Consider the following 14,657-nt stretch of genomic DNA (forward strand, 5'->3'; position numbering starts at 1 on the left):
CGGCGCCTCCTCCCCCAGCCCTGGGCCGGCGGCGGGGGGAGCGGGGGGGAGGTGGTGCTTAAAGGGGCAGGAGCTACTGGGGTGAGGATGAGCGTTGTCGCGAAGGATACGTTGGGGGAGGGGGAGCGGGTGGCGTCTCCTAGGGGCCAGAACCAGGAAGGATCCCAGATGGAGGAAGAGAACAGATCCCAAGAAGAGACAGAAACTTAAGCGGTCAAGTGGGGGATGGTGGTGGGTCGAACGGGAGGGTGTGGAAAGCTCTACCGGCGCTCCCGGGGCACCAGCAAAGACCTCTTCACAAAGGAGGCCGGGAAGGCAGCGAGAGCCACAAGGACTCCAAGGAGGCCTGGGCGGGCGGGAGAGGGAACTCAAGGCCGAGAATGCGAGGGGTAACGCACGGCGCCCTAATAGGTGAACGGGTTCCCTGTGTTTCAACTCCTCGGGGCCCCATCCCTACGGCTGTTGGAGCCTCCGGAATCAGGAAGCCAGGAGGGCAAAAGCCTCCTGTCCTCTCAGCCTCAATACTGCCTCAGTGCCCTCAGTGACTGTACTGCGAGCATCATCAATAGCAAACCCAGTGAAGCTGAGGTGGGACCTGAGAATCGTTTTTATTCTAGTTCAATTTTCTCCCAACCACCACCACCCTTGCAGCAACCTCTGGGGCAACAGGAAGCAGCTGCTCAATGTAGCCCCCACCTGGTGGTGGGTCAGGGTGGGGGAGGAGAGAAGACAGGGACTTAAAAGGCCTGAGAAATTAGGGGGAGGAGAGTTACCTTAAAGACCCACCAACACGACCAGAAGTGGGCTTTACTTTTGTGGGGGCTAGCAGTGAGTACTGTAAAATATGACTTGAATCTCAGCAGCTTAAATGGGGAGGAGCAAAGGGGTTGGGAGAGCTCCACGGGGTCGAGGTGGGGGTAGGGAAAGACCTGGCCTAAGTTGCAGTCTCAGGCTCTTCCTTACAGCTGGAGCTTACCAATGCTCAGGCTCCCATGGTCGCAGCTGAGCCCTGTGCTCCCACCCCCATTCCCACCCCATAGTCCCTTTTCTCCTCCTTCACTCCGCAAATGAGCAAAGGTTAGGCCCCACCCCTGCTGAGTCAGCCAGGGAGGGAGCTAGGCATCCCTCAGGCCTTCCCTGGGGCTGGTCCCCATACTCACCCATGTCAGGCTGGTAGTGCTCCAGGCTGGGACCACCCAGCTCCTCAGTGTCCTTGGGCCCCCCTTCACGTGATTGGTGTTAATTCCTCCCAAACTGTGTGAGCTGGGAACTAGCAAGGATCAAAAAGCCAGTGTATGCTTCCTGCGAACCACACGGCCTGAACTGCTGTAGGGTGATGTCCCTGTGTGACAGACCGGGGTGGGGAGGGAGGAGGGGAGGGCGGGGCTTTCTCTGGGTGGAGAGAGGGAGGAGGCGAGAACAGGGCAGACCAGGAGAAATATGGAGGAAGGTTAGAACTATGTTGACACTCCAGTGGCGTGGTAAAAGAGGACAGTAAAGGGAAGGAAATAAATAGTTGCAGTTAGTGAGAGGAAGAAGGTTTTCAATAAACGCTAAAGGACGTTTACATGTCAGAGGAAAGGGTGGAGGGATGCAAATGACTTTTAGGATTTCAGTTCCCAGGTCTGCATCTGGGTGATGTGGGAAAACAAAGCAGAAAGGGCTGACCCAAACCCTGTGGCCACCTTCTCCAACTTCTTACCTACTCCAGAGACAGAGTCCCACTCCCAACCCCCTCCATAACTCTATTTCCCCAAAGTCAAGCTTTTCTGGGAACGACCAGGCACAATCAGCTCAGGGGCTCCACCTTCTGTCTAGATCATGATACAGGAGAGACTGATGCAAAGGACGTAGGCAGATGGGAGGAAGCTTAGGAGCCCCTACACCTACTCCAACCCTGGCGCCTCTCCCAAGGCCCCCTCCCCAACCTTCAGCCCCCAGGGGCCTCTGAATTGGGAACTCGGCTTCTCCCTGCCCAGCTTCTACCCAAATTGAAGGCCTCAGGGGGTGGAGCTTATAGATACAGGCTCCTCCTCAGGACAAAAGCCCCAGCTGGTTTGTAAACAGTCATTAGCTGAAAACCACATCCCAGCAAATGGCCTTCATGGATTTCAAAATGGTGAGATCAGAGTTCTTGCAGAGTCTCCAGTGCTACCACAAGAGGGCAGTAGGATGTGTCTGGGCCCAGAAAAGAACAAATCTGACCTTGTGCTACATTTGTTTTAAACTGAAGTGTACCTTCTAACCCTGCACATTTTTAGTGAGCTAAAGTTAAGGGTAAAGTGATCTGATTCCATTATTTAGTTTGGTTTTTTTTTGTCTGCTGGCTGGTATGGGGATCTGAACCCACGACTCTGGTGTTACAAGGATGTGCTCTAACCGAGCTAACTGGCCAGCCCCATTTAGTTCAGAAACCCTAAAAATTGCTATTCCCTTGTAACAGATTAAGTCTGTTTCCCTAACTTTCATAAGGGAGCTTAGCGGAGCTCAGGCTGGGCCTCATATTTTATACCCCTGCACAACTTTAGAAAGAATAACAAACATGCAAGTCGAGGCTTGCACAAAACATTATGAGGCAGGAGTTAGGAAGGACTTCTGAATAAAGGCCTAGTAGGGAGCCCTTTTGACTCAACAAGGATCAGTACTCATCATTACCACTTCCTAAAAATTTAATTCATTTAACTGATAACCCCCCTGCATTGTCTAGGATCAAGTTATTTCTAAAACCAACCCATTTTTCCCTATATGCCCTACTAAATAATCCCTTTACTTTTTAACCAAGTAGGAATGTGCTGTATGGAATATTTAAGAAGCAAAAAGTCAATTTGTTTTGAACATATGCTGTGAAAGGGCTAAAGCTTGCTATTAAGATTACACTACGAGTTGGGCCAGTTAGCTCAGTTGGTTAGAGCATGGTGCTGACAACACCAAGGTCCAGGATTTGAACCCTGTACCAGCTAGCTACACACACACGTCGTACTACCCACAGGAAACCCCTCACAAGACCCATAGTTGTCCATCAATCCAAGAGAAATGGCTATTCTTTCTTGATGACCCCATTTCAAATATGCTACTTTGTGTTAAAACTGCTTCTCGTGGCCACTCTAAAAATCTCATTGTCAAAAATGTGTGTGACTGTGTCGTCAGAACCAAGAAAAACAAATTCTGAGGGGTGTCCATTTTATTGGAAACCTTAAATATTCTTCACACAGAACATAATGTCTTCAAGGCTCTTGTGTGGCTTACACAGAAAGCTTTTTGGATTAGGGGCAAGGAGAAGAACAGTACGGAGGACAAGTGCTTAGTCTGCCAAAAAGACCACTCATGATGAATGCTCTTCAGCCAGCTTATCCGCTTTTGCCACAGCTTCTTCAATGGGTCCCACCATATAGAAGGCCTGTTCTGGAAGATGGTCATATTCACCTTTGGGGAAAAAAAATCCAACTAGTAAGATGTGGAGATATCAACTTTCTGTAAAGTGTCCACACCTTACCACTTAAGGCCACTTGTCAGAATGTGATGAATTCATGTCATCTAAGAAAACTTAAACTTGGGCCGGCCCAGTGGCGCACTGGAGAGTGCGCCGCTTGGGAGCGTGGCGGCGCTCCCGCCGAGGGTTCGGATCCCATGTGGAGACCGGTTCCCACTCACTGGCTGAGCGCAGTGCAGGCGCAACACCGAGGGTTGCGATCCCGTTGCCGGTCCCCAGTACGGGCGCGACACCGAGGGTTGCGATCCCGGTACCGGTCAGTAAAAAAGACAAAAAGGAAAAAAAAAAGAAAAAAACTTACCTCGCAAATCAAATTTACAAGACATGATACAATATGGATTAAGAATAGCTGGTATGGATTAAAAATACATGGTCACTCAGAAGAGTAGCTAGCGCTGAAAACAGTATGTGTTGGACTAAATATAAAAGAGAAGTGAATCAAGTATACCAGTCACATTCTCAGAAGTAAATGCAAAGTACTTCCAAACAAAATTGATGTGAATTAGCTTTTTTTTAATTTAAAAAATAGGCACAATATATTATATATTGCTTGATGGTTACTGAAATGGAAACATATAGCATAACTGAGTATTCAAGATTTCAGTTTTTCTGTCATTTTATGTTCAGCTTTGTACTCAAAATCTTACCTGCCAAAATCTGCTGGAATCCTTTGATGGTCTCCTTCAGGGGTACCAGCTTCCCCATATGACCTGTGAAGACCTCAGCAACCTGGAATGGCTGAGACAAGAAACGCTGTATTTTCCGTGCACGGGACACAGTTAACTTGTCTTCCTCAGAAAGTTCATCCATACCCAGGATGGCAATGATGTCCTGGAGGGACTTGTAGTCCTATAGAAAACAAGATGAAAGCGGCCTGAGTAAGTACTCACCTTCCTTTAAATTTGGACAAAAACCTAAGAGTTGCAAGCCTATAGAAAAGTTTCAAGTTAACAGGAGTCATGAGGGCTCTTAGCCAAGGTCAGTGTCTCCCTATTCTTAATCTGGTGCTGTTAGAAAAAATTGGGTTCTAAAGCTAAAGTACCTGGAAACCCAAGAAACCTCAGTAGTACTCACCAGCAACTCTGCTGGTCTCAACTTTCCTTGCTCCAAGATAAATCACACAAGTCACTAGGAGAGATCCAGACCTATTACATCCTAAATTCCCTCTTTATGACGTGATGGCCACCAATCCCACATAGCAATACACTCACCTGCAGGATCTTTTGCACCCCACGGGCAACATCATAATGCTCATTGCCAACAATATTGGGATCCATGATGCGAGAAGTGGAATCTAGAGGATCTACAGCTGGATAGATGCCAAGCTCAGCGATAGCACGGGACAGCACAGTGGTAGCATCCAAATGGGCAAAGGTAGTGGCAGGGGCAGGGTCAGTCAAGTCATCAGCAGGCACGTAGATAGCCTAAAGTGAGTCAAGAACTCATGAAGTGCAGGAGGAACCAAAGTAATTCTACTTAGTCTATCCCCACCCCACCCCTGTTTTTAAAGATGACTGATGAGGAGATCTCAACCCTAGCTTGGTGTTGTCAGCACCACGCTCACCCAGTGAGCTAACCAGCCATCCCTATATGTGATCCAAACCCGTGGCCTTGGTGTTATTAGCACCACACTCTCCTGAGTAAGCCACGGGCCGGCCCCAATTCTATCCCCTTTTCTGACCTCCCTCTCTCTCACACCATCTTTTTAACATTCAAAAGTCCACCTTGGGGCTGGCCCACAAAGTACCATCAACTACTTTAGATAAGTATTTCTTAACCTTTTAGGGTCTTTAACATGCACACACAGAATTTAACATGTTATTCAGGAAGCTCATGAACCACCGATGAAAATCCCTGTATGAGATATAACTAAATTTTATACCTCTCTACATGCCTTTATACAAATTAGACCTTCATCCATTTACTTTTGCTTACCTGGACAGAAGTGATAGATCCCTTCTTGGTGGTGGTGATTCTTTCCTGCATAGTACCCATGTCAGTGGCCAGAGTAGGCTGATAGCCCACAGCAGAAGGGATTCTGCCCAATAAAGCAGATACCTAAAAGAAAAAAGAGTAGGAACAAAGGTCTTGGGTGTCATCTTTTATCTCCACAGAAAGGTCAAATGAACCAGGTCCTTTCAAGCTTCCCCTCTTACTTCTGAGCCAGCCTGGGTAAAGCGGAAGATGTTATCAATAAACAGCAGTACATCTTGACCTTCTTGGTCTCTGAAGTATTCAGCCACAGTCAATCCAGTCAGAGCTACTCGGGCACGAGCACCAGGTGGTTCGTTCATTTGACCATACACCAGCGCTACCTGCAGTAATCATACATAATCAGAAAATCTGGCAGAGGAGCATCAAAGCCACATACCCAAGTTCCCCAAATTAGAGAAACCCCCCCAGACCATCCTTCTCAGGTGTCAATGTTTTTGTTTACAAATTTCTCTTCCCTACTAGAGATGCAGTTCAAAACAACACAAAAGATAATTTTCTATATTTCTAAGGCAAATTCCTGCAGTAGGAAGAAAATAACTGTGTAAACAAATGAAAGGTACAAAATAGGTTATCTGAGACATATGCACCACCTCCAACCTTCCCCCCAAATTGGCTTTCAAGGTCAGGTGGTTGGAGCACGGCCTTATAACACCAAAGTCACAAGTTTGGATCCTCATACTGGCCAGTTGCCTCCACAAAAATTAGCTTTCAAATGATGGGACTATCTACTAGAAGTCTGGGAATGTAATCTAACGTCAAAGAGGAAAGAATGTGCATTAGTATATTGGAACTTTTAGAGGGGAGAAAGCACTAACGGGTATATCTTTTATCCTGGGACACTAAAATGAAAATATAAAACATGGCTTCAAGCTGGCAATAGTTTCCTGGCACAACTACTATGTAAACATCAATCAGCTCAGTGCTTACCTTGGAGGTAGCATCTTTTAAGTTGATAACACCAGACTCAATCATCTCATGGTATAAGTCATTGCCCTCTCGGGTCCTCTCACCAACACCAGCAAACACAGAGTAACCTCCATGGGCTTTGGCAACATTGTTGATTAACTCCATGATCAGTACTGTCTTGCCAACTCCAGCACCACCAAAGAGCCCTAGGAGAGATAGAAAAGAAAAAATAAGAGTTATGCATTCCCAAATAAGCAAACTTCAAAAAAATTTGCTTCTTTCCATCTTTTTCCTCCTCAGAAATGGCATCTGGCTTCAGCAAACTCAGAAGAACGAAAGTCAGAAGCTACTCATCAGTGAGGGATAGATCTCACTACTCATAATATGGTATAATTTTTCATCCTATATTAGGTTTGGAAAATATGTACCCAACACTAACATACCAATTTTGCCACCCTTGGCATAGGGAGCTAGCAGATCCACAACCTTGATACCAGTCACCAGAATTTCCTGCTCCACACTCATCTCCATGAATTCAGGAGCCTCAGCATGAATAGCAGCAAATCTGTAAAGGTAGAAGAGAATCTTAAGTGTCCCTATGAACTTTCAAGACCAACCCTTTTACTAGATGATCCAGTCTCATCTCTCCCTTATGTAACATTCTAGATAAATTGTCATCTGGCATCTCACCCAACTTTTGGCAATAAAGGAGACTTCATTATCTCAGGAACCAATAATCCCATTCCCTGACAACTTTAACTGTCATAAAGTGTTTCCTTTTACTGAGCCCTAACCTAACAGAATTCCTTCACATACCAATGGGAAACACAAAGACCTGCAAGTTTTGGAGACTCCTCAGCCTAAACTATAAAAATAAACTGTGTTCCTAAGTAGCAGGTTTTTGTCAGTCAGAACCTCTGCATCCTTAATTTCTTCAGGAGAAACTGCACTATGTGATTTTAGTAATTGAATATATCAGCATTTTAAGTATCCTCTGCAAGGAAATTCTGCTTTTCTAGAAGGTATCACCTTAATGTGTAAAACTCTAAGAAAAAGCAGTTCCTCTGTGCATAGATACAGAGAAAGGAACTTACTGTTTGGTTTTGATGGGACCTCTCTCATCAATAGGTTCTCCAATGACGTTCATGATTCTTCCCAAAGTCTCAGGACCAACAGGAATTTTGATTGGTGCACCAGAATCCAGGACTTTCTGGCCTCTAACCAAACCTTCTGTACCATCCATAGCAATGGTTCTTACTGTGCTCTCACCTTTCAGATAAAGGCATTGCAGTGTTACATAAGGAAAAATTGGTTTCATGAAATTTAATGAAGTGTAGCTCGCATGAAAGACCTAAGTCAACCAAGACTCCTTCTCAGTACCTAAATGTAGCTTCAGCAAACTCAGAAGAACGAAAGTCATTTTGATAAAATCATCACTGAAGGGAGACAGTCCGGTTTAGGGGATATTTAGGCTAAATAAGGTCTTTACTATTTCTAATAAATTCTACTTACCCAAATGCTGAGCCACCTCCAAAACCAGCCTTGTCTCCCTGCCTTGCACTTCCAGGGCATTTAGGATAGGTGGTAGTCCCTCATCAAACTGGACGTCCACCACCGCACCGATGACCGCAACGATGCGTCCAGTGGCGGCGCTTGCCTTCGGTGAAGGAGATGTTTGCGCCGCATATTCTCTGGCTAACAGACAAGATAGTAGAAGGACCTGGGGTCAGGATGATTAAAGGTCATTGGAAGCCCCGACTTAAGCCCTAAGGAGAAGCGAATTCAACCCAGGCCCAGCCTGCCCCGTTCTGCTGTACAGAAAGCGTGTCCTGACGAAGGGCCGCGGCAGCAATCGAGAAACCGCCTGCACAGCCTTCCCATCCGAATGCACCAAACCCCATTTCGGAGAACTCGGTATTACCATTCCACGGGAAGTGCAACGTACTTACCCCCACTTTCTTTTGTTATACAAAGCCCTTTTTCCAAAATGGGTAAGAACTAAATCGAAGAAAGCTCCCATAGGCGACCCAGTCTTGCTCTCCCGCTGTTAAAGGGCAGGACGCTGTACCTGGCATTCTTCTAGCATCACGGATCCCTTAGGCCCGAGTTACAATCGGCACTCGGCTCAAGGTCATGGCTGGCAGAAATGAACTCAGCTCCTAGAAGAAAGCACTTACCAGGATGGACCGCTGCCGGGACGGCTCGCAGCAAGAGCTGAGCTTGGGGTAGCGACGCTGAAGGGCTGAGTCCCCGCAAGGCCCCGGAGGCCGAGGCAGCGGCCACACGACCCACACGACAGAACATGGCGGAGCCCAGGTGGGGACTGAGCGCCGCAACTGTAGCTGCCGCCAGCTTGCCAGCAGTTGGGGCGTGGCCTACTTAGCTGTAGGCATGTCCATTGGGTGAGTTTACAGCTCATCATTCTCAGAGCTGCTCCTATAGGTTAATAAACTCTCATCTTCTTAACCATTGGTCAAATCTTCTGCTAATCTGAAACTACTCTTTTTATTGGACATTGCCAGGTTAGTTGCAACTGTCTGAGCCTCGAAACCTAAATGGACAGTAGGAATGTCAGTTGGAGACCGTACTTGGCGGAACTACGTTTAGAAAAGGGGCCGAGTTCCTGTTGGAACACGTGGGCGGTCCTTGCCTGTCCTTGGGCTCTCTCAGATAGAACCTTGAGCTGGGTGACACCCACTGGGGTGGGGGTTAGGGAAGTGGTTGCATCGTGAAACACTACTGAGGGTGATCGTGACGAAGTCAGGAACCTTCTCTGTGTCAAAACACGGTTTTTCTTTCACAGTAATGAAATGGGAGGCTCCCACGCTGCTCCGCAGGTCGGCAACCCGGACAGGATGTTTATCACTTAAATCTATACAATGAAGGAAGCTAACGTAGCCAGTCTTTTCATAGATGTATGCTAAGCGTTGAGGAGACAACGATGAATAATACTCAGGACCTTCCTTTTAAGGTCCAGATAAGCAAATAGTGGAATCAGTTGTGATAACCAGTTCCTGGTTAGTATAGCGTAAAGTGGGTGCACGAAGGAGGAGGGGATAAATTTAGGTCACCTAAAGATGTAGGTGTTATTGCTCAAAGCAGAGGAGGCTGATAGACCTCAACTGTGAAATATGATTAGAAATTACTAGAGTAGGGCCGGCCCGGTGGCGCACTGGATAAGTGCGCTGCTTGGGAAGCATGGCGGCGCTCCCGCCCGAGGGTTCGGATCCCACATACAGACCGGTTCCTGCTCACCCGCTGAGCGAGGCGCGGGAGCAACACCGAGGGTTGCAATCCCGTTGCCGGTCCCCGGTCCGGTACGGGGGCAACACTGAGGGTTGCGATCCGTTGCCGGACACGGAAAAAGACAAAAGACAAAAAAAAAAAAAAAAAAAAAAAGAAATTACTAGAGTAAAGTAGAAAGGAAGAATATTCCAAGCACACGTTTGGCATGAAACAGTATGTTCCTTTTGTGGAACTGACAGTAGTTTGGTTGGAGGAGAGGAAGAGAAAAACAGGATAGTAAAAGAATGAGTATATATAAACTGGAGCCAGGTCTCACAGGTCTTTTGATGGGAGTGGGGGCTGGACAGATATGGTGTAAATGTTCCTCAAGAATAGAATGGAAAATCACAGAATAAACAGGGAATCCTTTTCTGAAGTATTGATTTTATTCAAAGATATCTGGAGGTCGGATGGGGAATACTTAATCTTTCTGTTAGAACAAACATGGCGGGCCGGCCCGTGGCTCACTCGGGAGAGTGCGGTTCTGATAACACCAAGGCCCCGGGTTCGGATCCCATATAGGGATGGCCGGTTGGCTCATTGGGTGAGCGTGGTGCTGACTACACCAAGTCAAGGGTTAAGATCCCCTTACCGGTCATATTTAAAAAAAAAAAAAAAGAACAAACATGGCTATAATGGAGTATTTCAGCATGGGGCTACCTCCCCGGACTTTTTCCCACCAGCCCCCATAAATTCTCATTCTTCTGCATGACGTTGAAAAAGTTCCCCACTGTTTGGCAGTGGGGAGCTATCACATTGTTTAACGGAAAAAAACAGGGTGAAGACAATGTTTGAATGTCTATGGAACATCCAGCTGGTGATCTTGCCTAGTAAAAGAAAAAAACCCAAGAGAGCACAAACATGGAGCAGGTAGAGAAAAACCAGAAGGGTAAGGGGCAGAGGAATAAAGGGACCAAGAACAGTGTTAAAAACCAAGAAAAAGGGCCAGCCCATGGCTCACTTGGGAGAGTGCGGTGCTGGTAACACCAAGGCCACGGGTTCGGATCCCATATAGGGATGGCCGGTTAGCTCACTGGGTGAGCGTGGTGCTGACAACACCAAGTCAAGGGTTAAGATCCCCTAACTGGTCATCTTTTTTTAAAAAAAAGAAAAACCAAGAAAAGAGAATGTCAAGGAGAACATGGCCAATAGTATCAGGCACATAAATATCCCAGAGTAAGGGCTGAAAAAACCCATTTGGGTTTGGCAAATGGGAATTCATTCCATGGTGTAGTGGGGTCAAAAGTAACTTTACTGGGCTGTATCAAAACACAGGATGTACATTTTGATTCCAGGTCTGTGCCCTTTACATTATGCTGGCAAGTATCTTATTTAACAGAAATGTATGTTTCACTTGCCGCCTTCTACTACTAGAGCTGAAATTTCTGTAGATAGGGCAAGACACTCCTTAGGGTTATTGCCACTGGGGCCAGAGTGGGTTTAAATCTTGTTTTTGTCACTCACTAGTTGTCACTGGACAAGTTACTCAATCTCTCTGTACATCAATTTCCTCAGTCTATAAAGGGATAATAATAGGATTATCTCACAGGCTTGCTTTGAGGATCAAGCAGAATATATATGTAAGAAGCATTTAGAAAAATGCCTGGCATATAGTTAGCCCTATATATGTTAGCTATTATTTTTACTTACTATTAACTTAGTGTCAATAGGATCCTATCCAACACATTCATCAATTTGTTCATCTCCTGCATTTGGTGAGCAGAGTCTGGTATAAATACCTTCAAAAAAGTAATAAAAGGCAAATACTGTTTTGGACTTTTAACAAATTACTATTCTAGACATAATCAGTGGCTTAAAAAAGGCGGGGGGGGGGAGGAACCAAATTAAAGATTCATCCTTCCCCCCTCAAAAAAAATAATCAATTGTGAACCTGTTATTTTCTATCTATGGCCTCAACTGTTTCTGACCTGAAAGAACAAGGATAACTTAATATCAAAACCAAAAAGCTCCAAGAGTTCCTCCATCCCAGCAAGAATTAATCTCACTTGAGAACTTTGGTTTTGTAGCACCAATTTTGGTCTTGGCCAAATGAGAGTCTTATTAACCATCAAACACATTTACACTAGCATTTCACTTAATCCAGGTTTCCAAGAAAGATTTTGACATAAGTCTCCAGGTAACTGAAAATAATCATTTTCAGAAACGTAACACACATTTGTCTTCTTAGCAAACTATCCAGTAATTTAACTTTTTCTTAGAAATATGGGTTATTCATTAAATAAACTTTTGTATCCACTGTAATGCTAAAAGCTTTCGATTTACCGAGGTAGGCATACAGAGCTATTTCTCCATAATGAGACCATTATGCTTAAGTTTGAGAACTTTTAATTTTCCTAACTCCTTTGCTGTCAATAATCTTATCTCCCGTTCTTCTGAAATCAAATAACCTGTTAATGTATAACACTGTCTAAAATAGAAGTAAATAAGTTTGATTAGATTGGAATGAGATAAGCTTTAACAGGCTTTCTGAATATTTCACCTACAAGAGATGGCTGGTTAGCTCAGTTGGTTGGAGCATGGTGCTGATAACACCAAGGTCCAGGGTTTGATCCCTCTACTGGCCAGCTGCCAAACAAACGTCATCTATGTATTTTAGAGTTCTGACATGTTTTGGTCTTACTTCATATTTCTTGTTTGAGACCCAGATTGTCCAAGCAATATTCTAGGTAAACTAGAAGTTATTTTTCATGGGACAGTAGAAACCACACAGACCCCATCTGGTTTCTTACCTGAAGCTAATTCCAAATCCAATCATTTTTTTTTCATCCCCCCATCCAATAATCTGTAACTAAAAACCTTACCCATTTTATCTTAATGAAAATTGCCCTCACTCGTAAGTGGGAGCTAAGAAACAGAGAGACAATAAAACATTGAACTTTCAGAAGAAGAGAACATACCTATGGTTACTAGAGGTTGGAAAGGGGAAGTGGGAGGAGGTATAGGAAGTAATTGGGTAAGAAACACAGAGTAATTATAATTTGTAATGATAAACAAACTAGTAATGTTGATTGATCACGACATACTGTACACAAATACTGCTGATCAACTCTACCCCATAAACATGTATAAACAAACATAATTTTAAAAATTAAAATAAAATAAAAGACAAAACAAAATTGCATTTTCCACCAACTGCTTATATTACTGCTATCCACAATGGTCATACCCCACATTCTTCCAGTACTCTGGTAATTAGAATGTGTTGTCTTTACATTTGACAATCCTCCTGGGTGATTTCAAGTTCCATGAAAATAATCCATTCAATATGCCAGCTTCAGAGATCCTTAACCTCTTTAATTCCAAATAGTTTTTCACATTCATATATCACTTAAGCAGCCTACTCCCACAGCCATTCTCAACTTTATTATCCCCAAATATTCTACTTTAGAAATCTAATATTCCCTTCTTGGGCCTCGATATGGGGGCATTTTTTTTTATTATTACACAATGCATGCATGCATATGTTCTAGGTATACTTTCACCACCGCCCCAAAGTCCCACTCCTTTTCCCAGAAATAACCACTGAAAAAGTTTTGCATATATCCCATTCATTTTCTGTCTATTTCATATACATATAATGTACACATTCCATTTTTTAGAAACCTTAAATGTTTTGGAGGACTTTCTTATGACTACATGACGTAAGAATATAACTCATTTTATTCCATTAATGGTCATCTAGATTGTTTCAAATGACTATTTCATGCAACACTAAATGAAAGAAACTGACAACATTGTGTACATCACCTAGTAGTCCATTAATATAGATTCCTAGAAACGAAATGGTGACTTAAAAACGTTCATTTAGGGCCGGCCCGTGGCTCACTCGGGAGAGTGCTGTGCTGATAACACCAAGGCCACGGGTTCAGATCCCATATAGGGATGGCCGGTTTGCTCACTGGGTGAGCGTGGTGCTGACAATACCAAGTCAAGGGTTAAGATCCCCTTACCGGTCATCTTTAAAAAAACAAAAACAAACAAAGTTCATTTAAATGATATTGCCAAATTGCCTTCTAAAACCACCTTGCTAATTTACTAGGTTCCCAGCATCACTGCTAAAACTTTTTTTCAAAACTTTCTCTTAAATGTGGTTAATTATTGACTTAATTAGCATTCATCTAATTGTTACTAAGCTGGAATTTTTTATTAAGACGGGATATTTTCATGTTTATTGACTTCTATTTTTTCAGTGAATTACCTACTCCTTTTGCCCATTTTTTTTTTTTATTGGCTTGCCAGCATGATTAAGTGTTCTTCAAATGCTTTAAATGTTGTATTTTCTTCTAGTATGTTGCTTATCTTTTAATCTATCTTTTGACCTGTTAACTTTTAATTTTTAATGAGCTCAAATTCACTATTTTTTCCTTTGAAGCACTGATTTTTTTTTTTTTTTAATCGTCATGCTTGCACTTCTCATCTTAAAAAGGTAGGAATTTGGGCCAGCCTGTGGCTCACTTGGGAGAGCGTGGTGCTGACAACACCAAGTCAAGGTTAAGATCCCCTTACTGGTCATCTTTAAAAAAAAAAGTAGGAATTTGATTAACGATTTTATGAGTCAGCCAGGAACCATCCACATCAGAATCATCTAAACCTGCACTACTCAATATGATAGTCACTAACCATATGGGGTTAAATTCAGTAACATTAAATAAAATCCCTTTCTCTCAGTCACAGTAACATTTCAGATCCTCAAAACTATGTGGTTAGGGCCGAGCCGTGGCGCACTCGGGAGAGTGCAGCGCTGGGAGCACAGCAGCGCTCCCGCCACAGGTTCGGATCCTATATAGGGGTGACCGGTGCGCTCACAGCTCACAGCGCTCACTGGCTGAGCGCGGTTTGGCTGGTCTCAAAAAGGACAAAAAAAAAAAAAAAAAAAGCAACTATGTGGTTAGTAGTTCCCTTATCAGAAAGTGGAGATAGAGACCATTTCTTTCATCACAAAAAGTCACACTGGACAAGG

At 44.2% G+C, this 14,657-nt stretch overlaps 2 protein-coding genes across 11 annotated transcripts in view; both read right to left on the reverse strand.

Annotated features, from left to right (window-relative positions):
* The window catches only part of BAZ2A (bromodomain adjacent to zinc finger domain, 2A), a 35,798-nt gene extending 34,468 nt beyond the window's left edge, over window positions 1-1,330 (reverse strand). For 9 of the 10 annotated variants that reach the window (XM_008575489.1, XM_008575485.1, XM_008575483.1 and 6 more), the window contains exon 1: window positions 1,161-1,330. In XM_008575489.1, coding sequence (XP_008573711.1) covers window positions 1,161-1,164 — 4 coding nt within the window. In that variant the 5' untranslated portion in view covers window positions 1,165-1,330. The remainder of the gene's footprint in view (window positions 1-1,160) is intronic. The other variant, XM_008575482.1, reaches the window with a different exon arrangement.
* Window positions 1,331-3,163: 1,833 nt separating this feature from the next.
* ATP5B (ATP synthase, H+ transporting, mitochondrial F1 complex, beta polypeptide) lies at window positions 3,164-8,797 on the reverse strand. Its single transcript, XM_008575490.1, has 10 exons — window positions 8,569-8,797; window positions 7,904-8,086; window positions 7,486-7,660; window positions 6,835-6,956; window positions 6,413-6,597; window positions 5,647-5,805; window positions 5,426-5,548; window positions 4,702-4,914; window positions 4,138-4,339; window positions 3,164-3,423 (listed from the first exon to the last, which is right to left on the reverse strand). The coding sequence occupies exons 1-10, from the start codon at window positions 8,693-8,695 to the stop codon at window positions 3,323-3,325; spliced, it is 1,590 nt and encodes a 529-aa protein (XP_008573712.1). The 5' UTR covers window positions 8,696-8,797; the 3' UTR covers window positions 3,164-3,322.
* Window positions 8,798-14,657: the final 5,860 nt, after the last annotated feature.

The sequence above is a fragment of the Galeopterus variegatus genome, unplaced genomic scaffold (assembly GCF_000696425.1).
Source record: "Galeopterus variegatus unplaced genomic scaffold, G_variegatus-3.0.2 Scaffold1199, whole genome shotgun sequence".
Taxonomy (NCBI): domain Eukaryota; kingdom Metazoa; phylum Chordata; class Mammalia; order Dermoptera; family Cynocephalidae; genus Galeopterus; species Galeopterus variegatus.

Bases quoted from the DNA above. Each gene is read 5' to 3' on its own strand.
- ATP5B (XM_008575490.1), bottom strand. From the start codon at position 8,695: ATGTTCTGTCGTGTGGGTCGTGTGGCCGCTGCCTCGGCCTCCGGGGCC. The intron at 6,957-7,485 runs GTAAGTTCCTTT...CTACCTTTACAG, and splicing joins GGTCCCATCAAAACCAAACA to ATTTGCTGCTATTCATGCTG. The intron at 5,806-6,412 runs GTAAGCACTGAG...TGATTACTGCAG, and splicing joins TAAAAGATGCTACCTCCAAG to GTAGCGCTGGTGTATGGTCA.